The following is a 26,810-nucleotide window of genomic DNA, read 5'->3' as shown; positions in this document are numbered from 1 at the left end:
GATCATCAAGCTTGATTATCTCAACCAATCAAATGCTTCCCCTCTGGAAAGCATTGGAAGGCTAACACGTATGCACAGCAAAATGCCATGCTGCACTAATCAGCATCTCCTCATAGAGATACAATGAATCAATGCATCTATATGGGGAACATTCAGTGCCTCCATGCAGTATGTGGAGATGCTGAACGGCAGTGTTTCACACTATGCACTAGATGTGTCCCTAGGTCAGTGATGGCTAACCTTGACACCATAAATTGTTTCTGGACTACATTTCCCATGATGCCCAGCTAGCTTTTAGACTCTAAAAGCGAGCTGAGCATCATGGGAAATGTAGTCCAGAAACAATATATGGTGTCAAGGTTAGTCATCACTGCCTTAGGCAGTAATGACTGAAAAGGCAGTGTTTACATTAAGAAGCCTGCAGTTAATTTTAAAAAATTGCCAATGTTTAGTAAAACCTGTTATTATGGGGGCGGAGCTAGCCAGCGAACAAGGCAGGCGCACATGCTTAGAGCTCCGTCGAGAACACTGATAATAACAACGATAAATCGGATGCAATTGCCCGACTACCACCCAAAAGACAGCCAGACACTATGGGGAAGAAAACTAAACAAAGGAGAATCAATATGACCCCCTCCTCCCAAGATATCGGCACTCTGCTCGGGGGGACTCCGCAGCGGCGGCCTACCAAGATGGCACCCGCGAGAGGGGACATCGACAGCGGTTCGGAAGAAAGTGAAACAGAAGCTGTCTCACACCCCACCACACAGGGTACAACAAGGGCTTACCTTGATCCTCAGCACCCACCTGAAGGGCGACAGGCAAGATCTACCCTCAGCCTGGAACAAACGCCAGCGAGCAAAGCTGATATACAAAACCTGCTTAGGGAAATGAAAACCCTATTTGCTGCAGACATTGCACTGGTCGAGGAGGACTTGTGGGTAATTACTGCTCGACTGCAATCGCTGGAAGACTCTGGTGACATTGCACAATGCCGGCAAGATGCTCAGCAGTCCGAGCTGGACAAGCTCAAGCAAGCAAACCTCCTCATGGAGGGCAGAATAGTAGTGCTGGAAGACTCCAAGAGACAACGCAACCTCAAGATTCGGGGTGCCCCTGAGGATGTTACGGACTCTGAAATCCCTCACTACCTCCGCCGCCTGCTAAGCAGCATACTCACACCATCCAAAGCTAAAGCGATCCTGCTGGACAACTACTTCAGGATCCCAAAGCCAGCTAAGGCCTCGGATGGGGCTCCCAGGGACTTGCTAATATGCTTTCAATCAATGCGCAGTAAGCAGATTGTACATGCATCGACCCGCGACGCTCCTTCATACCATTTCGAAGGAGCCGACTTTACCTTCTTTAACGACCTGACGCGATCCACCATGGTCTGGCGGCGATCCCTCCGTCCAGTAACTCAGCACTTGAGGCATCATGAAGTGGTATACCGCTGGGGTCCTGGCCGCAAGCTTACTGTGCTCCACGACGGGACGAGAGTCCAGCTACAGCACCAATCGGACGCGGGGAAATTCTTCAGGACACTGGGACTGCCTATCCCAGAGGCCCTACAGGTGCGGACCCCCAACCGTCGACCCAGATGTGGGATGTAAAAAATGACCGACCCTTCTACCTGACAGCCAGAACCGAGGCAGCGGAGTCAAACCTGGTCGGCACATGAGATTCGTCTCCAGTACAGGGACAGTTCTAACCAACCCTTGGACACTCACACCACTAATATAGAGTGTCTTTAGTTTAATACAACCTATTTCAATGTTATTTGTTCTTGCTAATCAATGTTCCTCCATAATTGCTCTCACCTGTGAATCAACCTTCTCTCGCCCCCCCCCCCCCCTCCCCCATTGCAAGCAAACTACATTAGAGTATAGGCTACTCGTACTAAAAAGTGCAATGTTAAAATGAAAAGAACTAGACTTATGACAGCCTCACAGCATTATATTATATTATATACACAGTATTTTATATGTCACTTGATATCACTTGACATGTTTAGCTATGATTTTCCTTGCCTGCACAAAAAAATGTAGCATGATATGCTTTCCACAGTTTGTATGGTTTCTATATGCTACAATAAAATATAAATTTACAAAAATAAAAAATAAAAAACTGTTATAATAGTAAATTGAAAAAAGATGACAGCTGTTCACACTCAAAGCATTTCAGCAAGCCAAGTGCTTTCAATTTGTAGTGTCCCTTTAAACCCCTTATAAAACCTAGGTTACTTGTTCCAAATAGAACATTTCTATATCAGATTTGGAATTTGATTTATTATTGTAAACACACATACTTAACAAAAAGGATACCTGGCTATACAGTAATGAGGATTATGCTCTCTTTATAACCATGTTAATACGTGCCAGCTTTGTGCTATAACAGTTACCAAAAACAAATAAAAGAGTTTTAATGTTAATAAAACAAACAAGCTTTACAATGAATCCTTGTAGCCCAGTGCGGCCTCCTCCCATGCAAATGATAGCTCACAACTCCTCTGCTGCTAACCTCTTCACATGGGGTTCAATTGCATAATGCTGTGTCTGGCATTGAGAGGTCCGTGACCTGTGAGAAAGGTATTTGCATTCACTATTGTTCAGCTTCTTCCCCAGTGTCCCAGAATGTTTCTAAAGTACATTACCATAGCAACTTCTAGAGGCTATCTAGGCCATTTACAGTGCACTGACTGGTGTGTTAGTATACTCCGAAGTAGAGGACAATCTGCTTTACCAGCTGCCAGTAAGTATTCCATCCGATCTCTGATTCTTTTTTTATCATTGCCTATATACATTCCATTACATAGCTGCATTTTGTCACATTAAAGTAACATAGTGCAACAGAATGCATTGATAGGCAATAAGTTATAGGCATCTGTGCATGATTACCACATTTTGTTTTAATATAGAAACATAGAATGTGACGGCAGATATGAACCATTCGGTCCATCTAGTCTGCCCAATTTTCTAAATTCTTTCATTAGTCTTATCTTAAATCTGGGATAGTTTTATGCCTGTCCCATGCATGCTTAAACCCCTTTACTGTGTTAACCTCTACCACTTCAGCTGGAAGACTATTCCATGCAGTCACTACCCTCTCAGTAAAGTAATACTTCCTGATATTGTTTCTAAACCATTGCCCCTCTAATTTAATTTACGTCATCTTGGAGTAATTTTTCTTCTTTGAAATATGCTGTCCTCCTTTTTGTTGGTTATGTTATAAGTATAAATTAATATTGTAGGCTGAAATTAACATCGGCTTTGATTGCATGTGCTTTATAATAGCTATTATTTTGCCTTATTGTGTTTATAAGATAATTCTAATTACAATTAGAACAATGTTTGTGAATCACATTCCTCTTTGGTTAAATTTAAGACCAATATTTGTTCTTCTTATTTAGAGGGCCATTTATAGTCATCAATAGGAAAACAAACAAAGGAAGTGAACTTATTGCATTTACTAGTATAATATTTAAGGGAGGGGGTCTATTCACTCAACAGTATTTTAGAGAAAATTTACATACGACTTGCACATTTAGGCTAAAAGAATACAATTCTGCTAAGTAGGATACTTGGCTATGTTTTAAAATTGTTAAAAAAAAAATTGAGTCATCAGAAAACAAATCAAAGCCTCATGAGTTGTAATTCTTGTTTTTTTTCAGATTGCTTGCATGTCTATTTTAGCCTTTATTTAAAAATCCTTTCTCCACATGCCACAACTTTAGCGAACTGACCGAAAAGGTGTGATTTAGAACAAATCTTCACTTATCAATCCTTTATCGTTTTGTTCAGAATTTATTAAAGTTTTGTGAGAAACTATGTTTCAATTTCCAGTTATCATTTGCTGTATTTCTAAATTCTTCCAGAGTAGAAAGTAGCATTGAAATAGATTACAGTAATTATTTGTGTATTGTACAACCCTAATTCATTGATTATGTGGGCAGTAAACACTTTAAAGAGTGGTATCTTTTTATGCTGTTATGTAAAGTGGTTTAACAGCTTACATGAGGCAGATTCAATATCAAATGTTTCACGTCATACTAATGCTACCCCTAGGATACAACTAATGTTTACAGATATAATTTAAAACCGTCATAATTTGAGGAAGTATCGCTCTCTTATATGAGCTACATCCTCACACTAAACCTGCTAGGCTGCAATATATGGTCCACAAAGTACAATACATGAACAATCTGGTATATGGAATACAATGAATATATTGCATATACAGTATTTGAGATTGCTCTCTCTGCACTTGGCATGTAGAGAAGAAAACGTAATTGCTTCTAAACTGTACTCACATTTATGGAGTAATGTAAATGTATAAAAATGCTGTGTGGTTGAGAAAGCCCCACCACTCTGGATGAAGGTTTATTGCATGTTCCTAGAGTATTAATGGGAACGTAATGATTATGGGTTCTTTGCATATTACAATAAACCAAGAAACACACCCAAGCCTGACTGTGACCACTTCACAATTTCCACTCCTTGTCTACATTTACATTTTGTGCTTTTGTAACCCACTCTCCCAGAGGTGTGTATCTACTGAAAATAGTGCCTAAGGCAAGCACTGAAATTGTGCCAATGTCCAAAAATTGGACACCCATATTTTAGATAACTTTACATAAAATCAACTCAAAAATACAAACTGTACGTAATTGTGTATTTGGTGTGTGTTGGCTGGATATTATGTGTGTGTTTGCTGTATACAGGTACAGATACTCGAAAAATTAGAATATCGTGCAAAAGTTAATTTATTTCAGTAATGCAACGTAAAAGGGGAAACTAATATATGAGATAGATGCATTACATGCAAAGCAAGATAGTTCAAGCCGTGATTTGTCATAAGTGCGATGATTATGGCTTACAGCTCATGAAAACCCCAAATCCACAATCTCAGCAAATTAGAATATTACATGCAATCAATAAAACATGGAGTGTACAATATCAGAACTCTGCAAAGTATAAGCATGCATATGGATTCAGTATTTGGTTTGGGCCCCTTTTGCAGCAATTACTGCCTCAATGTGGCGTGGCATGGAAGCTATCAGCCTGTGGCACTGCTGAGGTGTTATGGAAGACCAGGATGCTTCAATAGCGGCCTTCAGGTCTTCTGCATTGTTCGGTCTCATGTCTCATCTTTCTCTTGCCAATGCCCCATAGATTCTCTATGGGGTTCAGGTCAGGCGAGTTTGCTGGCCAATCAAGCACAGTAATCCCACGGTCATTGAACCAGGCGTTGGTGCTTTTGGTAGTGTGGGCAGGTCCAAGTCCTGCTGGAAAATGAAGTCAGCATCCCCATAAAGCTTGTCTGCGGAAGGAAGCATGAAGTGCTCCAAAATATCCTGGTAGACGGCTGCGTTGACCCTGGACTTAATGAAGTCAAGGCATATATTAATTATGAATGAGATTACATATTAACAGAGGAGCTTTCCATTAGCAAACCTGATTGATTTAAGAAGTTTGTATGCAGGAACAACTTTACATTTGACAATTCACTAACAATCCACCGAGCCTCTGACATGATCTAGATCTGGACCACCATCGATAGGCCATCCCAGTTAGTCAGTGGATGCTGTAACCTGCATCTCGTATCATGCCTAATCAGCCTTTGACTCTCTGCTAGGTGACTGCAGCTATGCTGTCATTGTCAAGCTTTTACCTAAATAATAAACCTGGCACAGGTTGATAAATTACTCTTTCAGATCCCTTTAAGCCCATAAAATCAAAGAGACCTGAACATAAAAAGCCTTGTTATTAATATATACCCTCATCAATATGTTTGCAAAGATATTGAGATGTTTGCAGTTAATTGTGTGCAACACAAGAACTGCCTTTCATACAGAAACAGCATATTGACTTTACTTGAACTTACTCGGTGAGATTAGGAAACAGTGTGAAAAGCATGTGAATAATATTTGCATTTGTCACTATTTTCATTTTGAGTGAGTGATTTGGGGGCGCTGACTTGCAGTCCAAGATTTGTTCTCTGAATCCATGGAGCACTCTCTATATAAGGGAAACATCTACTCATTGTAAGAATACTGCATAATACATATATTAATTTGGTCACTGATTCATTTATAGCTGTTGATGTTTGTACGAGGCACTTTAAGGGCATAGAACTCATCAGGATTCATTTGGATCCAGTTTGGAAATTTATAGAGGAAAATAAATCCCATGAATAATATCCCCTCAAAAAAACTTCCATATTGGCCTGATATTTACCATATGATTTTCTACATATTGACCTTAATGTATAAATTTGTATTGTGTGCTGAATGTGCACATGGAATGCTTAATTATTCACAAAAATGTAAAAGTAATATTGTTTTTTATTTTATTTTCAGGAAAAACATAATTTAGAAGTGGTGATGGCTCTTCAGGTAAATATGTACCTTCTTATGTTAAATCTAGTTTTGACAGAATCATCTGCTATTACAATAGCACCTTAAGTACATCGTAGTGACTACACTCCTAGAAGACTTTGGAGGCTGAACCCTATTTTTGCATAAAGCCATAGCCACAAGTGCTGACAGATATCTGTAACTGCAATAGTGGATAGTTATCTTTTTCTGTCTGTTTGAAAAATGCCCACTTGTAGGTTTTATAATAATATGAAGATGAGTGTGAAGCTAGGGGATTAAACAATGTTATATTAATAGAAAGGAAGAAAACATCTTGATGTAAACACATTTAAATATATTAAATTATATTTAGGATGCTGCGTGACCTGTATACAGATTTATATGAAATCATAGGGAACTTAGAAATATTCTGATAATATATTGGGTCAACTAAATGTCCAAAAACGAGTTTAGTGATTATAAAAATCTGAAAAATTATCTAAATCTTAGTTTAGTTAAATAAGTTTAGCCTTCGATATGTCAATGCCTATATTTCTGAAATTTGCTGTAATGAATGTCACTCATTGGTAAAAAGGATAATACATAATGTTGTCAGTCATCTAGAAAGCCACTTCCAGAGAAAGCTGAAAAAAACTGAACTGTAAAGGGCAAGGCCAATCCAAAAACAAAGAAACTTGAAAAAGTTGATAGTTCCAATTACATTTATTCCACATCAAAAAAACGTGGCAACATTGCAGCTAATGTTAAATGGAAGTGAAATGTATAATTTTGATACTTTCAATTTTAACATTAAATAGAACATATAAAATTTGCCTGGCCATGACATATACTTCTTCAAAGAACACATTTATGACTAGCGGGTAGTTGGAAATGATTTCAGAAGATACTGCAGAGCTTATCAATTCTGTTGTTTGCCATAGATACAATAACCAATATACATTTCATCTGCAGTGTCATCAAGTATTGTTTGTGTCCAGTAATGTTTTTCCAACACATATTGTATGAAAAATTACGAAGCTGTTTATTAAATCTGTCATTTTTTTCACCTGTTGCTTTTTTTATACCCTATCATTTTTGAAATTACACAATTGTTTGACCATTCCCCTCCCCCCCCCCTCCTCCCCAACAGAATAGTGTTCGTTTTCATTTCTCTCTTTTTCTGCCACTCTAAGTTTGGTGGTCTTCTGAAATGGAGGTTTCTGTGAAAATCTGTGCAATTTACAACAAAGAAACCATCCCTTAATAAAATATGAAATATGAATGAAACAATTTAACATACTATTTAGAATACTTTGATAAATATCCCCCAGCCCTAGCCAATCCCATCCAGTCGACGCACAGCAGATATTAAGGATCATTTTGTCAAAAACAGTTATAAAGTTACGTGCATTAAAGTTAAAGTCACTAGAAGAATAGAAAGGACAAAGAAAGGTAGGGGTTAGTGGTTTAGGATTAGAAATTATAATTGTGTCTATTAACAAACACATACAAACAATTAAATTTCCTACTGAGGGTAGATGATATATTTACCAGTATTCTTTTTTCAGCATTTTTATATAGCAGTTTAGTTATGTGTTACAAATAAACCACAGATTGAGCTATAATAAAACAGATTTGTATGATTCTATTTGCACAAGTAAATGAACATTGTTGTAATATGTGCTAAATATGTTTTTGCCCAGTCTTTTATATTATATACAGCATGTATTTAGTGAATGCCCGCTCCCACAGATTTTGTTCATAAATATTTTTTTCACAAGAATAAGTATTATACAAACTTTCTGCATATTTAAACATTATATTTTCTGACAGGTGGGATACAATGAAGATGCAGAGTTTCACAGACAGCAGCCAACCAAGAGAGTCTCATTTCATCTTCCTGCTACTTTAACGGAAACACCACATCGGGATCCATTTATCCAGATATCACCCATGCCTGATAATACATTATTAGCTGTAGGTCAAGATGGCCTGATCTCGGTCTGGACATCGGAGCTTAAACTGAAGAAAAATCGATTTATTCTGGTAAATAAGACAATTGTGGTCATGTAATTGTCACATTCGTTTTTACGCTGGCACGAGTTTTGTGCCCATGTGTCATTTTTTTATGTAAAAATGTTACTTCACCCTTCGTACAATGATGACTTTTTTTCCAGCACTTTTTATTCTTTTTCTCTGTTTTCTTTTTTTATTCCTTCTTTGATTAATTTGCTTCTTTGTTTTGTTTCCTGCTGATTTTACCACTTATTGCATGCACAAATAAGACAAATATAATAAATATTACTAGGAAGGAAAGAAATATTAGAAATGTGAAAGATATTTTTTATTCTGTGAACAAAAAAGAACAGGAAAATAAAATGACCAAAGAGAGGCAGTAAAGAATATTCTGCCACAATTAATGGAATAAGAGCACATTTGATATATATAACCCTTGACCCTTGTTGTTTAAACAGATCTTGCCCTGCCTTGGGGTATGTGTAACTCTAGAGAAGGTAAGCGAAAGGGAACAGAGAAGTAGGCAAAAAAACTGGGCATTGACATTGAATTGAACTTAAGCCATAAAGAAAAGTTTACTTAAAGTGTCCTCCATGGAATACACAGTAACCAAGAGCCTTAATTAAAAACTGTGTTATTAAGTGTTGCTACCATTGTTGCTTTGTGGATGTGTTGTGGTTTAAATGTGAGGACCAGATTATCTGGTCCGGGTTGTGTTCAGCATTGCCAGAGGCAATAAAGCCTTTGAATGCAAGTGTGATGCTCACCATTAGTAACACAATCTCAAACAATAATTCAATGACACTAATTACCGTATTCTTCATTGGATGATTCCTTAATTTATCTCAACATGTATAATTTGATCTCTAACATAAAATTAAAATGGAGACGTCTTATTACCCAATTAAAAGGATTGCTAACAAGTCTAAGCACAGAATGAGAAGATTTCAATGAGACTTTGGTTGTTTTATATTTTTCTTATTATTAGTATTTATAGAACCAACATGTGTTATTAAACACATACTTGAATTTTGTGTACTTTTGAAGTTGTATGTTTTTTTTTATAGTTTTCAAGTTGCTATGTGCTAGGTGTAAGAGATTTGTTATGAAACTGTCAATGGTTAACTTTGTACATTTACTGTACTGTGATCCTAAATGCCTACTGAATGCTACCATAATTCATACATTTTATTTGCTTTTGTTTTTAATTCTTTAGTTTTCATTTTTGGTGCATCATATTTGAGTTTTACATACATGTGTGCACGTAAGTTCACCATTAAAGTACAGATACAATGTCGTTAGAGATTTGCACCATTTTTGAGTTAAGCAATAACAAGTTCTGGAACAACAGTAACATGTTAAATAATACATAGTAATCGATACAGAGGTATCATGATGTTTTGTGTACTTTTGGATTTGGGATTAGACATGGTGTACTGTGGTAGCGCATGTAAATTGTGGGTCTGGTGGTGTTAGTACTCCATGTGAGCGTTAAGGAGTTGGTCAAGTTGTAAAGTAACAGGATTGAGTTAAAACAATGCTTTTTAGTCTGGCTCTCTTTGTGCTGTGCTGGGTGAGGGTGTCTGTATGCGTTAGTGGAGTGACGCTTTTTGTCATGAGTGATGTATCTAGATTTATTACCCCTAACAAAGGGGGCGGGGGGGGGGGGTGTTTTTTCGGACGCCAAGTGTTTGGGGCGCGCGATGCGCTGGCTCTCATTGAATTAAAGAGCCTGGGCTCCCTATGATATAGGTTTAATGAATCATTGACCTGTGGTGGTAGAACATATATAACTAACTAACTAAATAAATAAATAAACATTAGGAACTCAAAATAAAAGGTATGCAACAGTTGTGTTGGCAAAACTAGTGGTATCAATCCACACCGCTCATTTTACAGGGTGTTGTGATATGCTGGTTCTCGGTTCAAACGGGATGGTGCTCCCGAGGTCCCATGCCGCCATATGAGGGCTCCCGTGTGGTGTAGGCGTTGGGTTTGGCAGTCCCTAGGGGGATAGGACATGGGTAGTTCCATCATGGGTTACCTCTAGAGTCCCGTTAGCGCCCCACCTGTAGGTTATGCCTGCTGATCGTAACTGTGTGGTGAGCGGTCCATAAGATTTGCGCCACAAGAGGGTGGCTTTTGATAGATCTTGGAAGAACGTTAGTGAGGAGTTCTCGTATATCAATGGTGTCTTGCCTTTCAAACCCGCCATTATGTGCAGCTTGTCTTGCACTGTGACACTTCTGAGAATAAATAGTTGCGGCGCACTCAGACTACAAAAAATATAATACAAAGAAGGCTACTAAAATGCCTATCTAAGAATAAATATGGGGATCTGGTTCCACCATATGGCCATATGTTGTTAAGCCCACCACTACTTTCAAAGTACCCCAATATTGGTGGGTCCTACGCTAAAATGTGGGGGACAAATTAAATAGTACTAATGTTAAAAATAAAAAGTGTTAAATTAAATCCTAGTGAGAGCATAGTGAGTATACAAGAATAAGTGATGAAAGCAATTAAAAACAGTGTTAAAACTAAACAATTAATGTGTTGGTGCTAAAATGAGTATACTAACTATTGCAGATGATATCTGTTTGACTGGAGAAAATAATAAAAGTGACCTGACTATTAAGAAACTCCTCCTATATATACACCTGTGGCCACCTCTAAAGGAGCCTCTGAAGCTGGGGGGCTTGGGCGGGGTGCTTAACCCCAAAGGAATCTGGTCTGGATTCCAAATATAATGTGTACAGAGAAAGGATTGGGGGCACACCCGAGACCTGCATTTTGAATGAAAGGTGCTGCCGCAGTGACCAGACTTCATAATGAGAAAATAAATAGTTGCGGCGCACTCTAATACAAAGAAGGCTACTAAAATGCCTATCTAAGAATAAATATGGGGATTTGGTTCCACCATATGGCCATATGTTGTTAAACCCACCACTACTTTCAAAGTACCCCAATATTGGTGGGTCCTACGCTACAATGTGGGGGACAAATTAAATAGTACTAGTGTTAAAAATAAAAAACACTTTTTATTTTTAACACTAGTACTATTTAATTTGTCCCCCACATTTTAGCGTAGGACCCACCAATATTGGGGTACTTCTGAGAATGACATCTCTGGCTGTTGGGTCTTTAGGTGGGGAGAGCTAGGCAGGTGGAAATTCTGATATGTCATGGATTTAGTTCGCAAGATTTGGGAGCTGATAGAAATGGCGTCTATACAGGTCAGGTAGCAAGCTCCGCCCCAAATTTTAATAGTTTTAATAGCTTGGTCATCATTCAAATATAAACAGTCACATTCTGTCCTTTGCATATTTTGGTAACATCTCCGATTAGGGTCTGGTTGCTGTGGAAAGTAGATGTACATACCTGAAGCTGTCCCTTGCAGCATCTGCCATTTCCTCTGGGGGACCCTTTTAAATGCAGACCAGGTGCTGTGTCACTCCCTGCTTTGCCTTATGGTATCGTTGGATTGAGTTGGAATGTCAATTGAATTACAATGCAGACAGAATGAGCGTTTCATAAAGATTCTAACTTAAAAAATAGTCAGAAGTAACAGAGCTGCTTCAGAGAAGAATGTCTCTCTGTATATACAAGAAATAATATGGAAGTAGAGTCTAATCTAAGCATTTCATTTAAATATAGGTAGTGGCATACTAATTATTCCCTAGCTGATGACAGTTGTGAGGAGATAAAAAGGGGTGAGACATAAACCATCACCCCATAGTACACAGGTTGACAGCACCCCGAGCAATTATTGTGCCGTAGTGTGTTATGGTCGTTGTTCCACCAATGTTTGTAAGTCTGTGTGATGACAACAAAAGTAAAAGGTAAAGGGCTGATTAGAGTGATTTCTTAATAAATGGGTATTTCTTTGTTTGGATATATTTTCACTAATTTGAGTACCCTATATCCATAATAGGATGAACACAAACAACCGAATAAAAAAGTAAAATGGATCGCCGACTCAACTCTTATGGTTCAATACAATAAGCTCATTATTGGGACATGGTAAGAGCTCTGGTATTTTAAGTGGAATTTAAGGAAAAGCTAAAGTAATATATACAAATTGGGATTGTGCTTTTTAGTTTGTTGGGTTTCTCTTGGAGTACGGATGTGAATTGTGATTTACACCTATCACCTAGTGCAGGGAAAGGCAACCTTCAGCACTCCAGATGTTGTGGACTACATCTCCTTTAATGCTCTTACACCCATAATGCTGGCAAAGTATCATGGGAGGTGTAGTCCAAAACATCTGGAGTGCTGAAGGTTGGCTATGCCTGACCTAGTGCCTATACTGCTACATTTATAAGTTGATCAATTTTTCTGTGCTCTGGCATGCTGTGCGTACACACAATACAGTTAAAGCCATGCACTAAACTTAAGTACCTATATTATTCTGAGGCCAGGAAGAGGTAACACCATACCTCTCAAGTGTTCCTATTTAGGAGGGACAGTTATTATTTTGGGTCCAAATACCTCTGTCCCTGTTTTCTGTCCCAAAGTCCGACTTTTCTAGGAGTTCCATATTGTTGGTGTATCTGAGTGTATAGCAGAGCTCCACAGTAAATCTACCAGTAATGTGATGGTAACTTACAATAAATGTATTTATAGCTCAGTCTGTCAATAAGGTACATTTGCCTCAATTTATTTAGTTTGAATCAGCACCAGAAATGATTCCAGTCTTTTCAAGAACCGTTTCAAATGATTTATGTACAAAACTTTAATGGTGGCTTCTGTAGATAATTTGAATAGTTTATGTTCTAAAAGATTGGAATAAATTCTGATGTGGATTAAAATTTAAATCAAGGGGGGGCGGAGCCTGGCAGCGAAACGGGCCGGTCGCCATTGCCGCGAGCTCCGACAACCACGGTCTCAATCCGACGGACATCAGCCAACAGCAGCACCATCCACCAGCACAAACAACACCATCGCACGGAGGGGAACCCCCGGAACCGACCGATGCCATTCCGGTACACCCCGAAGCAGGCTGTCACGATACCTTACCTGTCAACCTCGGACCCACGCAGTACAGCATCCTCCTTCACTGAGCGGCACGGCACCTCTGACGCCGGCCGCTCACTCAGAGCGGAATTTCTAACTTCGGCGCATGCGCGCCACTGCCGTCGGCTGGAAGCCGACAGGATCATGACGCAACCACGCACCCGGACCTTTTGGGGGCGTGGTTTTAAAGCAAAACACACCACACTATATAAGGGCTGTCTTGACAGCAGTAAGACGCCCTAGTGTGGTTCTTGCTGGTTCCCATAGTGCTCTTTATGTTTATTGGTATTCTCTCCTGGTATTTGACTTCTGGCTACTCTGTTTGACTATTCTACTCTCTGGTTCCCTGTACTTTGGCTTGTTAATCGTTATTCCGTCTTCTGTCATCCCTTGACCTCTGGCTATCCCATTTGACTACTCTAACGTGAGCCCGGCCATTCTAAGGTCCGGTATACGTTCTATAGTTAGGTTACACTCTGCGTGTAGGGGTCACTGTCGTGACACAGGCAAAGCCGAAAACCAGAGCCCGGGCCTACCTCCCATCAGCCCACCACGGCCTGGATTATCTGTTTGACGGGGACCTCCTGGACGAAGTGTGGGGCACGTCCCAGCTCAACTCCGACCACGGAACCCTCGGAATGGGGCGCAGATCACAGAAGCCCCAACCAGGTACAGCACAGCCTGATATTAGCACACTGCTACTAAAACACACACCCGCCAAAATGGCGGCCGCACAAGGCCCTGTTCCCCCTCCAGAGCCTCACTCAGTGGAACATAGCCCTCAAGGGGTTAAACAGCCAAACCTCACACCCCAGCAGGTTACCACCGAACTTGCCACTAAACAAGACCTACAGCACATGCAAAACATGCTGCAAGAAATACAAAGCCTACTGGCAGCAGATTTGCCCACCCTCAAAACCAGCATGCAACAAATCACTGACAAAGTACTACACACAGAGGGAGAAGTAAAGGGGATCCAAAAGGAACTCACCTCGCTGCAGGAATCCCTTTCCCAAATGCAACATACTCAAAGAAATCTGGAGGCACAGATGGCAGCCCAAGAAGATAAACTCAGAAGCAACAACATTAAAATACGTGGTATCCCTGCATCAGTCTCCAGGGAAGATCTACCTCACTATGTGCGACGTCTCATGCAATCCATACTTTCCCCCGGGGTGGCAAGGAAACTCACCTTTGCCGGAATATACCGACTACCCACTCCAACAAGGGCATCCACACTCCTCGCTGGAGATGTAATACTCCGCTGCGCCCTTCCCCAAGACAGGGGACACATATTGTCGGCACTCAAGGGCAAGACACCACTCGACTTTGAAGAGTCCCAATTGACTTTCTACCAGGACCTAACTAGAGCCACTCTCCAATGGAGAAAAACCCTCAACGACTTCACCAGCCAGCTGCGCGCAGTAGAAATACCATACCGGTGGGGAAATCCACGCCACCTCCTGGTTACACACCAAGGACACACATACAAAATCACTTCAGGAACTGAAGCTGCCGCGCTACTATCAAAACTGGGTATACCAACCAAGACCACCCAGATCGCTTCTCCCGCTTGGGACCCAGAGACAATCGAACCATTCGTCCCGAGGACACAGAGAATGGACACCCAGGCCACTTGACAGGATGGGGGTGAGAAGTCTCCTACCCCAACCTGCTCACAGGCTAAATACTGTAATTTGCCGTTTACCTATGGTTTTTCTCCTTTTTCTTCTATTACTTTCTAACGTTAACGTTCTGTTGATTTCTCCACGACTTAAGTAACGTGACTCTAATAACGACCTAAGAGCATGCCAGGGATGGCGCCGGCACGCTAGTGTACCAGAGGAATGTGTGCTGCACCAAGGCACACACCTTCCCCCCCCCCCCCCGACAGCCCCTAGGTTAGGGCTACTACACCTCAAAAGTAGTTTAAACAGACCAAACTGAGACCATTAGACAAACTACTCCCAAGACGAACCGACCGTCACCACAGACCACTGGCTAGAACCACGGATCCATTCAGGGGATATTCCCTCCTCACAAAACCTAGACTCCAAGCCTAACACTGACTTGGTACAAACCACCCAATATGGACCACCCCTTCTTTACTAATCTAGGTCCTAGGAATGGGCGTCCACAAACCAAATAGAACACCACACCTAGTATTATACCAACCCACTTCCTAGGTCTTACGACGTTTCCTTAAAAATAAAAATTGTGCTAAATTACAACATATGCGCTGTAACTTTGAAACGGATATATATATGTACATGTTAAAGTTCACTATTGCATGTGGTTACTTTACCCTATGTTAAACAGCACGCAAAAATAAAGAATTAAAAAAAAAAAAAAAAAAAAAAAATTTAAATCAAGGCCACTGTTTTTTTTGTTTTTCATTTTAGTTGCATATTTATTTACTTATATGGGAACTACATTTTTGCAGAACAGCCCTGTCCATTTCCACTAAAGATGTGCACAAAAATAACTCGAGGTTTTTTTTCAGAAATTCTTTTAGTGCATTTTTTTCTTTTTTTTTCCAGTTATGCCAACATATTTGGTTTGATAAAAATTTGGCAAAATTATATTTTATTGAATAATGTCTTTATGGCCCACTGACTGCTAGCGGTGGGGTAACAAGGGTTATCCATGTGCCAATTGAAATGTAAATGTAAACAAAACACCAAAAATAAGCCTGGGGTATATCCCCCATCGGTCCAAGGGGGGATTAGAGGGGCTGTGGGGAAGCTCTAATTATAATACCTAGTGTCTCCACAGCCCCAACCCCTTACCTACCACCAAAACTGTCTTTAGGTTTCTCCCCCTGGTGGTCCCCAAGCCACTACCTTCTCTCCCTCATGCTAAGTTTGATGTAGTTAAGAATATGAATGCACATGCCTACTGGCCAATCCCTCACTTACACCCTTTACTTTAGTGTCCCTCTTAGTCAGTTTGAAATATTGGCAAGTATGGAATGCCAGAGCAAAAAAAGTCTCCAGTTAGGAAAATCTTTTTTTTTTTTTAATATAATTTTAGATTTATAACAGTTGGATTGATTGATCATTTCATTATTTTCTTTCTTTCAAAAATCTTTTAACAGTTTATTTAGAATTAAGTGCATGATTTTTGCAACCATTTCATATGTATATTTATTGCTCTTTAGGGTTTGCGGACTTGGATTCTTTCAGTTGGCTTTAATTTTTTTTTATAGTGAGTGTATAAACATATAAGCATTTATATATCTGTTTGCATTGGGGAGTGGCCATAAGCTACTCTGCTTCATGGGCGCTTCATTGAGAGAACTGAGAACTGGAGAAAGAATTAGGCGTGTGGATTTTTCCCCTCTCAGTATACAGTAAAAGGAACTTGCCTTGGTTCACAGCATCCAATACTGGAAGACTTACACCTGGGCTCAATCGGCTCTTAAACTACAACCATATTTAATTCCATCTTTCTATTTTGTAGATGACTTTACTTTGCCTTTATTAATTCTCTTTTATTTATTGTATTGTGATTCTCACCGACTGATTTTTGTTTATTTTTTTACATATTTGGATATTGCCCCCATACTTATTAATATGCACAACACAATTTCTTTGTGTCTAAGTTTATGTTGTGAGCGCATTAGAAAATGTATTTAATTTTTATTAGTAAAATGTTTAACTACAATTTCTCTAATTGTCTGGCCATCAAAGCATTCTGGGAGATGTAGGCCATCAATATTTAAAGAAAAGAAAAAGAGTTTAATCTGCTGCACACATACTTTGTTTTTGGTCACATTTTGTATTTCTTTGTGATCCATATCTTTGTCTGGTTTTAGGATCTTATTTTAGTATATATTAACCCCAAACCATTTTCCTTATTATTCTCCTATTCCTCATTACATTCTATAAAAGATGACCATCGACCATGACCTCTATACCTTCCTTTCAGGGTATAGAGATAAATGTGAAGTAAAAGAAGGGAATAGTGCATTCTGAGAAACATTATCATTAATAACTATCAAATTGTTTTATTATTTATTATAATTTTAAAACATTTATATTGTCAGTGACCGAGAGATACGTCTTTATGAACTTTCCAACTTTGAACCTTATTGTCAAATTGTTGGCCTGGAAACACTGCCACTTCATTTAGGCTACAGGTAATTGGATTTTGTTTACTATTTTTAATAAATGTGACCCACAGGCATAACCCCCCACCCTCCCCACCCCCCCATAAAAATAAATTAGTTGTATTCTACAAATCCACATACTGTATCTAATGTGATCTGTATAATTAGCGTCTGGTCAATAACATTTAATTTAATACTAGTTGCAGAGGTACAGAATTTGTAAACAAGTGCTGGCCCGCATATTAAAGGGTTACTATAACCCTTTTGAGAGGGGGGGAGGGCTTTTCTGGTGTAATATGCTCTATAGGGCAGTGTGGGGTCTCCATTCAATTCACCGTAAAACCTGTTTCACTTACCTGATATTCAGCACTGGGCAAAGATCTGCTTTTCTGAGCCCCCTCCTGACGTCACTGGGACTGCACATGGAAAGCTGAATGAGAGGAGAAGTCATGTGATTGGATCATTTCACCAGCTGAGAGCACATGTGCGTACTCCAGGCCAGCGAGGGGAGGGAGTCAGAGGGAGTGGAGAGTTTTAAAACAAACAAACACCAGAGCTGCAGGAGGGAGGTGGGATGGTGCAACTAAAACCTTCCCCATACATTAAGAAGGTTTTTACATCTGTTCACATCTGACAACAGATGTAATTTATGCACAGAATTGACATTAGGCAGCCTGAAACCAATGTCACGACAACTGGTCCTCGGCACACTATTAAAAATATCTCAGTATGTTGAATGTTTCAAGCTGAAACACTTCACATCCAGAATCCTACCACCATGACCACTTCAAATCAGTGGTTGGAGTAACCCGTTAAGCAATCTATGGCAAAATTAGGGAGGCGGCTACTCTGTCTACTGGCAAATCCAGCCCTCCACATAAGCATTAACCTTGCTACTTTTTTTTACACCTATTATGTCTTCATGTATTATCAATGGTTGTATGTATCAGTTGATCATTAATAAAAGCTGCACATGTTTGTTTAATTACTTCCATTTCTGTTTATATGCTGTTTTTACATTTATTCATTTAGTCCAAGAGATGCAGATGAGTGTGTCATATATTTTGGTGATGAGCAGGTAAGTTATTGAATGTTTTGACTGTAATTGGATAAACCTGATGTTAATTATTTAATGATCACCCCCTGTCTTTGTAAAATGAGCAGCTAATAGGTGCTGGTTTAACAAAACTGACTACAGTAGTTGTGTTGGGACTGAAGGAGCAGGTAGCTCTACACTCTATTTAGTCTTTCCTCTGCACCTATTGTTGTGGAGAATGGAGGGGAAGATGTCCTACATGAGATCCGTGGCACAGACCTGTCTTTACAGATTGAAAGTAACTTTGTGCCGTGTGAATCATACAAAGTATTCTAATTTATATTATTTTTCAGGAACTCGCACAAAGCTGAGTCTTCTTGAGTGCTAACTCTAGGAATAAAGTACAAAATCCATATCTGTAGGCTCCTAATTTCATTTTGTTGCATACAAACATAATTTTGATTTTATATTATAATGTTCTGCTGATCTCCACACTCAAATTCTCTGCAATAATACCCAGAATTATTAATAGTAAATTATTAATGTGCGGTGGTCTGTAATGTGCACATGAAAATGCAATGTTAAAGGGACACTATAGTCACCAGAACAACTAAAGCTTATTGTATTGTGCAACACTACCATTCAGTGTCTCCACCCTCTGCATGGAGACACTGAACTTTCCTCATAGAGATGATGATGACAATGATTCAATGCATCTCTATGAGGAGGTGCTGATTGGTCAGGGCTGTGTTTGAATTGTGCTGGCTCTGCCCTTGATCTACTTCCTTGACAGTCTCAGCCAATCCTATGTGAAAGCATTGTGATTGGCTCAGCACACCACTTCTGATGATGTCAGCAGAAGCAGGCAGATCAGGGGCAGAGACAGCAGCTGCACACTTGAATACAAGTAAGATTTTAATATATTTAGGAGAACGAGGGGAAGCCAGGGAGGCTAGATGGTGGTTTTAACACTATAGGGCCAGTAATACATGTTTGTGTTCCTAACCCTGTAGTATTCATTTAAGGGACATTCTAAGCACCAAAACAACTTAATTAAGCAAATTTTGGTGTGTGCGCCATGCTCCTGCAGTCTCAATGCTCGATTCTCTGCCATGTAGGAGTTAAGTCACAATGTTTATAAAGTGCTAGCCACACCTCCCCAAGATGAGACTCACACAGCCTCTATACACACTTGTTTAAAAAGAATCTTAATTGTTTATCTTGTATAGCACAGTGCGTTTAATTTAGAATTTATTATCTCCTGCTCTGTTAATAGCCTGTTAAACCCTGCAACAGCCTCATGTGTGTGATTAAAGTTTAACTAACAAAGCAGGAGATAAGAATTATAGTAGATGTGCTGTGCTGAAAGATCTGATTGAAAATGGGACCATTTTTTTCATGGAGGTTGTGTGAGTCTCTGCCTGGGAGGTGTGGCTAGGGCTGCAAAAACAGAAACAGAAGTGATTTTAAAGTAAGCAGCTTGTTCACCCAGGAGAAAGAGGATAGTCATTTTGCCATTTTGGAGTCAAGGAGGATTTATTTTTCTTTTTTGAGGCAAGACTGGAAATACATTTTTTTTTACTTAGCCTTAAAGGACCACTCTAGGCACCCAGACCACTTCAGCTTAATGAAGTGGTCTGGGTGCCAGGTCCAGCTAGGGTTAACTAATTGTTTTATAAACATAGCAGTTTCAGAGAAACTGCTATGTTTATCAATTAGTTAAGCCTTCCCCTATTTCCTCTAGTGGCTGTCTCACTGACAGCCGCTAGAGGCGCTTGCGTGATTCTCACTGTGAAAATCACAGTGAGAGCACGCAAGCGTCGATAGGAAAGCATTATGAATGCTTTCCTATGTGACCGGCTGAATGCGCGCGCAGCTCTTGCCGCGCGTGCGCATTCAGCCGACGGGGAGGAATGGAGGCGGAGAGGAGGAGGAGAGCTCCCCGCCCAGCGCTGGAAAAAGGTAAGTTTTAACCCTTTTCCCCTTTCCAGAGCCGGGCGGGAGGGGGTTCCTGAGGGTGGGGGCACCCTCAGGGCACTCTAGTGCCAGGAAAACGAGTATGCTTTCCTGGCACTAGAGTGGTCCTTTAATATGCCCTATTTGTCAAAATGCGGCTATCATTAGGTAACCAGATTTAAAGGGACACTGTAGGTACCCAGACCACTTCAGGTCATTGAAGTGGTCTGGGTGCAATGTCCCATGTCCCCTAACCCTACAGTGGTAATTATTGCAGTTTCTGTGAAACTGCAATAATTACCTCAGAGGGTTAACTCCACCTCTAGTCCCTGTCATCCAGAGAGAGCCACTAGAGGGACTTCCTGAATTAAAACGAACCTTTGGTCCGTTATCTGACGCTGGACGTCAGATTTTTCCCTATAGGAAAGCATTGTATAATGTTTTCCTATGGGGAAATCCTAATCGAGCGCGAGGAGCGTAGACGGAGCCTGAACCAGCGCCGAGGGACTTCGGCGCTGGATTCAGGTAAGTCACTGAAGAGAGCGGGCGCGAGGGAAAAGGGCACTGTAGCATTCTATAGTGCCGGGAATACAGCTTTGTTTTCCTGGCACTATAGAATCTCTTTAAAGTAAAATATATTTTCTTTTTTTCCACCAATTTATTTATATTCTTGCTTTGTGTTTCAGGGATGTATCAACATCATTTTGGTGGCACATGTGGCAGAAACTTTAAGGTACATTTGAACTGCAAATGTTTGTTATGCAGGGTTATTTTGCCTTGCAGGGACACAGCATTAAACAAGCAAATCTCTTAGCATCTTGTACAAGCTGTCCCTATAGGCTATACGCATAGGACTACTGGTAGATAATATGCAGAGTGTCTGTCCATTGTGTATAATCATTGTTCCATTGTCAAAATATGATTAACTAATGTGAGATGTGTAGTGGATGTATGTAATGATAACCCAATAGAGGTGTAATGATTGATTACAGCATAGTAGGGGTTAATCTGACTACCTTTAACTAACATTTATGAAGTGAACTGTGTCTGGAAAGCAATGGATACAATCTTGATGGTGTTAAAAGGGATTTAAAAAAAAAAATCATTATATGGTCTAGTGCAGACAAACAGTGATTTTTGACCCTTTTCGCCCACTGGAGCAACTCATGTGTCTGTCTGAGAATGGTGGTGTTTGTGACTATGTCATCTTTACATCACTTGTTTTGATCAACATTGTTATTTATTTTAATTAACAACAGGAATTGGACAAAGAGTCAAGTTATCGATGAAATTCCCTCCATTGATATTGATAACATAAAGGACCATGGTCATGTTAAATACATTCGCTGGAAGGTTCACAATGACTGGGTGACACAGGTAAGGTCACATGTATTAAACAGATAATTGTAGTTCAGTTCGTCATAAAAGCCACACTTGTAATTTGAAACGTGTATGCAGCGAATCAGGAGATAATCTTCCAAGGCAATTAGATCCTCGGAGGGGCACAGTTATAGGTTAATTGCAATTAGTGTACTCTGTATTTTAATTAAAGTTAGAACGCTATACTATTTAATTTAAGCAATGCTTATATGTCATCTATTAAACACAGTCCTGGATGATCATTAGTTTGTTTTGAGTTCTAATTGTAAATTAAAGGGGTACATCAAAAACTACAGCTAGCTGTGCTCTTTGTTTAGTTGATAGTGCGAGAAGCTCTCCTGTAGTTCTCCATTCCTCAATTATGGCTATTATGATTCCCATAAATTATTGAAGTTCTGTTAGTGATGTCCCAGGGTAAATCTACCTACTGTGTGGTCAAACAAGGCCTTGTAGAAATTCTTAGTACATTTTATGGGCTCTCGTAGATATATATCAGTGTGCATATACTTCAGTCACTGACTGAATGAGATAATATAGATACCCACTATTGCTTTACTATGTGTGCTATGTGCCCTACCAGAGATTTACCATCGGTGTGTTGAACTATATGTCATACAGAGAGCTCACCTACATAACACCCAACGTTTCAAATAGACAAAGAGGGACACTTTCATTTTAGGGGTGTGAGAGGTGGCGTGACTAGGGGTGGGGCTGAACTGAGAAATTTTAGGTGACTTATTAATAACAATTTATGCAACTAAAATCTAAACTAAAACAAAAACAAACTATCTTATTTACACAGACTGATTTCTAGACACATTTATTGTTGTGTAAAGATACATTACTGTGAGCAGGGGTCAAGTCCTGGGGAAAAAAGTGTGGGAACTCACCCAAGATCCACTCCCCCCCCCCCCCCCCCCCCCCCGAATAAATATATATTTCACAGAAAATTCAGTGCAACATTTATTGTAAAGTGCCAGTTTACACAAACAACTGCAAAATTCACATGCAATAAACAAATATATACAGAACAGTTGAAACTAATTAAATTAGCTATGCAATAAACAAATGAATATAGAACAGTTCTAACAACTGTGATAAAGTGAATGGTGTTGTTTGTGAGGGAGTTAACTTGTTAGTCATACTAACAGAATAATCACCACAATGGGTGATCTTTCAGGGAATTTCTAAAACAAATAGTGTATAAGAACTAAACACACAGCCCATTAGAAAATATCCCACAAACTGGAATAACGTTGCCCTTGCTGTGCAAGATTATCAACTTTTCGAGATTTAGCATCATCTGCGCTGCGATGTGTGGTCAGCCATTTTGTGACGTATGGTAAAGGATCCCATAAATGCACAGGAGGCCCAATGAGACTAATAAACAAAAGAGAAGACAGGCGTTCAATGCCAAGCCCACTCCTTATGGGTGACATCACCAAATTCATTGTACTAAAGCCCCTTTCACAATCACCGGATGTCACTGGAAGACTGTTAACTGCTGTCACCACTGGTTTTAGATTCTCAGGAATCTCTGCACCACCATTATCAATGTAGTCTCTGAAACCTTCACAGATGGATGCATAGCTGAGACGGAATCTTTTGCACAGTTGCTCCAGCTTCACTTCACCTTCAAACCATGGACTGTCCACATTGATTGGCCAGCGTTGTGAATTCAGGATGTCAATTTCAGAGACAAGAGTTTCAAATTCACCTGACTGTGATGAAGCTGCAGGTCTGTTGCTCGCAGTTAAAGCAAAGAGTCTGGAGCGTAAATTATCCACCAAACTTTGATAAAATTGAGGGAGATTTATCCTCACTTGGCCTTTCGTACTCTCTGGATTGATGGTCACACCTTTGAAATTCCCTTTCTCCAGCGATTCCATGGCTTCTTTCAGATGTTTGCCAGGCATGTCTTTCATTTTTTCAATGGCACGAACTGAACGATTAATCAGCTGATAGGCTCGTGGAAGTGTGATGTCATCTCTTTGCAGAGCTTCAGATAACAGTCCCATTTCCTGAACAGCATCCGCAACCCCTGCAAGGTTTAACAGATAATCTACTGATGTCAAGACCTTGTTAAGGCCACTAAATACAGATTTCTGCTTACTGTTATGAGCTGAGCTTAAGCTTGCTTTCAAGAAATGACTGTGTAGGGCAGGGTATGACTCCCAAACTGCTCGTATAGCTCTCTGGCTTGAAGCAACCCATCTAACTGAAAAAACTTTTCCAATTTTAAGAATTTGCACTTCTAATTCTTTTGCACATTCTGAGAGCTCTGCCAGATTTTTTGGTGACTGATGATACACAGCATACAACTTCTCAAAAAATGATGTTACATGATGAAGACCAGGAATAGAATCAATTGTATCTGAAATGCACAATTCAAGCCTATGACACAAGCAGTGCCATTTCACAATCTTTGGATATTTTTGACTGAGTCGTTCCAGAACACCCGACTTTCTTCCAAGCATTACACTTGCACCATCGCTGCAAGCCCCAATCCAGTTCTCGGCAAGAAAGTCATTACTGAACCCAAATTTAAAAAGACAAGCCAGAAGAGTGGCTTCAATAGACTGTGCATCTGCTTTAGGCAAATCAAGCAAATCGAGAAAGAAAGTGACTGGGTCTTTTCCGTTAACAGAGGCACGAATATAAACTATTAACACTGAATGGTTAGAAACGGTTGTAGACTCATCAATATAAACAGAAATCTTTGGAGTCTGCTCAACAATTGCTTTGCAAAGCTTTTTTCTCATTTCACTAGCAATGCAATCTATTATTTGTGCTGCTGTGTACTCACTATGGAGAATACATCCTAAGTCAGCTCCATTTGCAACCTGCAAGCTGATAAGATCTCTGAAGTCTGTGAACGGGCGATTTTTTTTCGCACAAAAGTAAGCAGTGCGAAATACCTTAGTAGTGGACGCAAACTTATGCTTCTGCTGTTCAGCAATATTGGATTGCAGAATCTCCTTTCTGGATACTGCTTGGATATCTCCTGCCTTTACATGTGCTTCTGAAATCTTATGTATGTGGATTTTTTTACGTAGTGAGGTCAACATATCTTTTTTTGTTTTGCCATATGGTGTAATTGTACCAGTGCTCCATTCTTTAGAAATGGATACACCCTGTGAAACAGACACTCCAAGGTGTTTAACCTCGCGACACACTTTGCACCCTAAAAGACCATTGTCTACAAACAGCCAAGGGTACTTTTTTTTAAATTCTAGCCACTGATTCTGGTCCCAACATTCTGGAAGAATGTTATCACTGACATCGGCATCTTCAGCTACATCAGTAACCTTGTCCACTACAGCCGGTTCACTGACTGGTGTAGTTTCTGCAGCGGACACCACCGCCTGAAGCAAAGGCTCAGACTGAGTGGAGCAACTTGCAGAATCAGCATGTGATTTTTTATTGGATGCCTTCGTGAAGAAATCCGTAATGCTTTTTCGTTTGCTCATTTCTGTACAAATAAAAACAATTTTTAAAAATGGTGTTAAAAAAATGTATGATAAAAAGACCTCTTTAGGTAAAGAATTCCCCATCCGTTCTGTTATTACCTATTTTTGAGAAAAACTCTTTCCTCTGTTGTCTCTGCTGGCAGTGGTGGGGTGGTCCGGTGACTGTGAGGTGCAGGGTAAGGCACAAATCAGCACAATTGGATGAAATAAAATGAATCATTATTCTAAAAATTATTTAAAAAAAAAAAAAAAAAAAGGATCTAACAATTAGTCTCATATATTAGTTGCAGTCCAGTGGATGGTACACAGATATGAGTTATTTTAAGGACTGAGCCAAAAGTACATGTGATCAAAACAAAATGTAAACAAAAACTGGAATTTGTGCTATATATGTCTGTTCAGGCGTAATTCGCCTCTTCATATTATGTGCACCTACACTTATTATATATAATTTTATTCAGGGGAAACAGGGCTTTCATTTAACATCAAATATTTAGGTATGAAACATAATTTAATATGAATAAAATTGGAAAAGGGGGCGGTGCCTGGCAGCCAAGATGGTCGGACGTGCTCTCTCACGGCTCCGACATCGCGGCTCATAAACATCGCCTAAGCGACAATCTGCCTGCCGAGAATAACCCACCGAGACCCGGGGGGCGGTCCGCTTCCGAGGGGGCACACATCGACACCCAAATCTTGCAACTGACCCTGACGGAACCGCGGATAGGCCCGACGGCCTAATCTGAAGCAAAACGCACGCGGATAACGCGGGAGAGACGGACGCTCTCCCTCGGCCACAGTGCGAGACCACTTTCCGCATGGGACCCTGTTCCCCCCCTATAGACCGGTGGGGGTCATCCCAGTCCCCTACGCCCCGCAGCAGACATCAAAGCAGGCCCCAGCTGGTTTACCGCACAAAAGATGTAGGGATGGTGAGCCTCCCAAGATGGCGGACGCACCCGAACAAACCTCACCAACGCAAGCACAGCATGGAGGCCAGATGCAAGCAGGTACCCACCTACAGACTGCTGACAAACATGAGACAAAAGGCCAGGCCTTAGATGCACGACTTACCCCCAGCGAATGGGCAATTGACTTTCAAACCAGATTTGAGGCCATCTGCAAGCGGTTCTGGGCTAGACTAGAGATCAGACAACTGCCTCAAAAGTCACCAAAGGGCGGCACAACAGCTAACTCACCCACAACAAGACAAGCAGACAGAGCCCCTTGCCCTAAAGAGCAACAGACCAGGGCGCAACTGAGGGGGTCCCAAACTGGGCCCAGAGCCACACTGGGTGTGAACAAAACAAGCCATCCTCACCGGCGAAAGAGTACAAAGCACCGACTGAAGCACCGGAGTGGGACCGTATGCAGCCACACAACCCGACAAACACCTCAGGCACATAAGCAGAAAGCTGCAGGGGGCAAACGGCAAACCCACTATCACCTCACAGTGCCCACAGCACCAGC

The 26,810-nt window shown here is 40.3% G+C and overlaps 1 protein-coding gene across 1 annotated transcript in view; it reads left to right on the top strand.

Moving 5' to 3' along the window:
* The first annotated feature begins 2,698 nt into the window (after nucleotides 1-2,698).
* LOC134566107 (WD repeat-containing protein 64-like) overlaps nucleotides 2,699-26,810 on the top strand; it is a 65,154-nt gene continuing 41,042 nt past the window's right edge. The window contains exons 1-8 of the mRNA XM_063425815.1: nucleotides 2,699-2,751; nucleotides 6,359-6,394; nucleotides 8,189-8,401; nucleotides 12,306-12,394; nucleotides 17,436-17,528; nucleotides 18,531-18,576; nucleotides 21,177-21,223; nucleotides 21,750-21,867. Of these exons, the coding sequence (XP_063281885.1) occupies nucleotides 6,383-6,394; nucleotides 8,189-8,401; nucleotides 12,306-12,394; nucleotides 17,436-17,528; nucleotides 18,531-18,576; nucleotides 21,177-21,223; nucleotides 21,750-21,867 (618 nt within the window). The 5' untranslated portion in view covers nucleotides 2,699-2,751; nucleotides 6,359-6,382. The remainder of the gene's footprint in view (nucleotides 2,752-6,358; nucleotides 6,395-8,188; nucleotides 8,402-12,305; nucleotides 12,395-17,435; nucleotides 17,529-18,530; nucleotides 18,577-21,176; nucleotides 21,224-21,749; nucleotides 21,868-26,810) is intronic.

This window comes from Pelobates fuscus, chromosome 6 (genome assembly GCF_036172605.1).
Source record: "Pelobates fuscus isolate aPelFus1 chromosome 6, aPelFus1.pri, whole genome shotgun sequence".
NCBI classification, from domain to species: Eukaryota; Metazoa; Chordata; class Amphibia; order Anura; family Pelobatidae; genus Pelobates; species Pelobates fuscus.
This window is presented reverse-complemented; position numbering and strand designations above follow the sequence as displayed.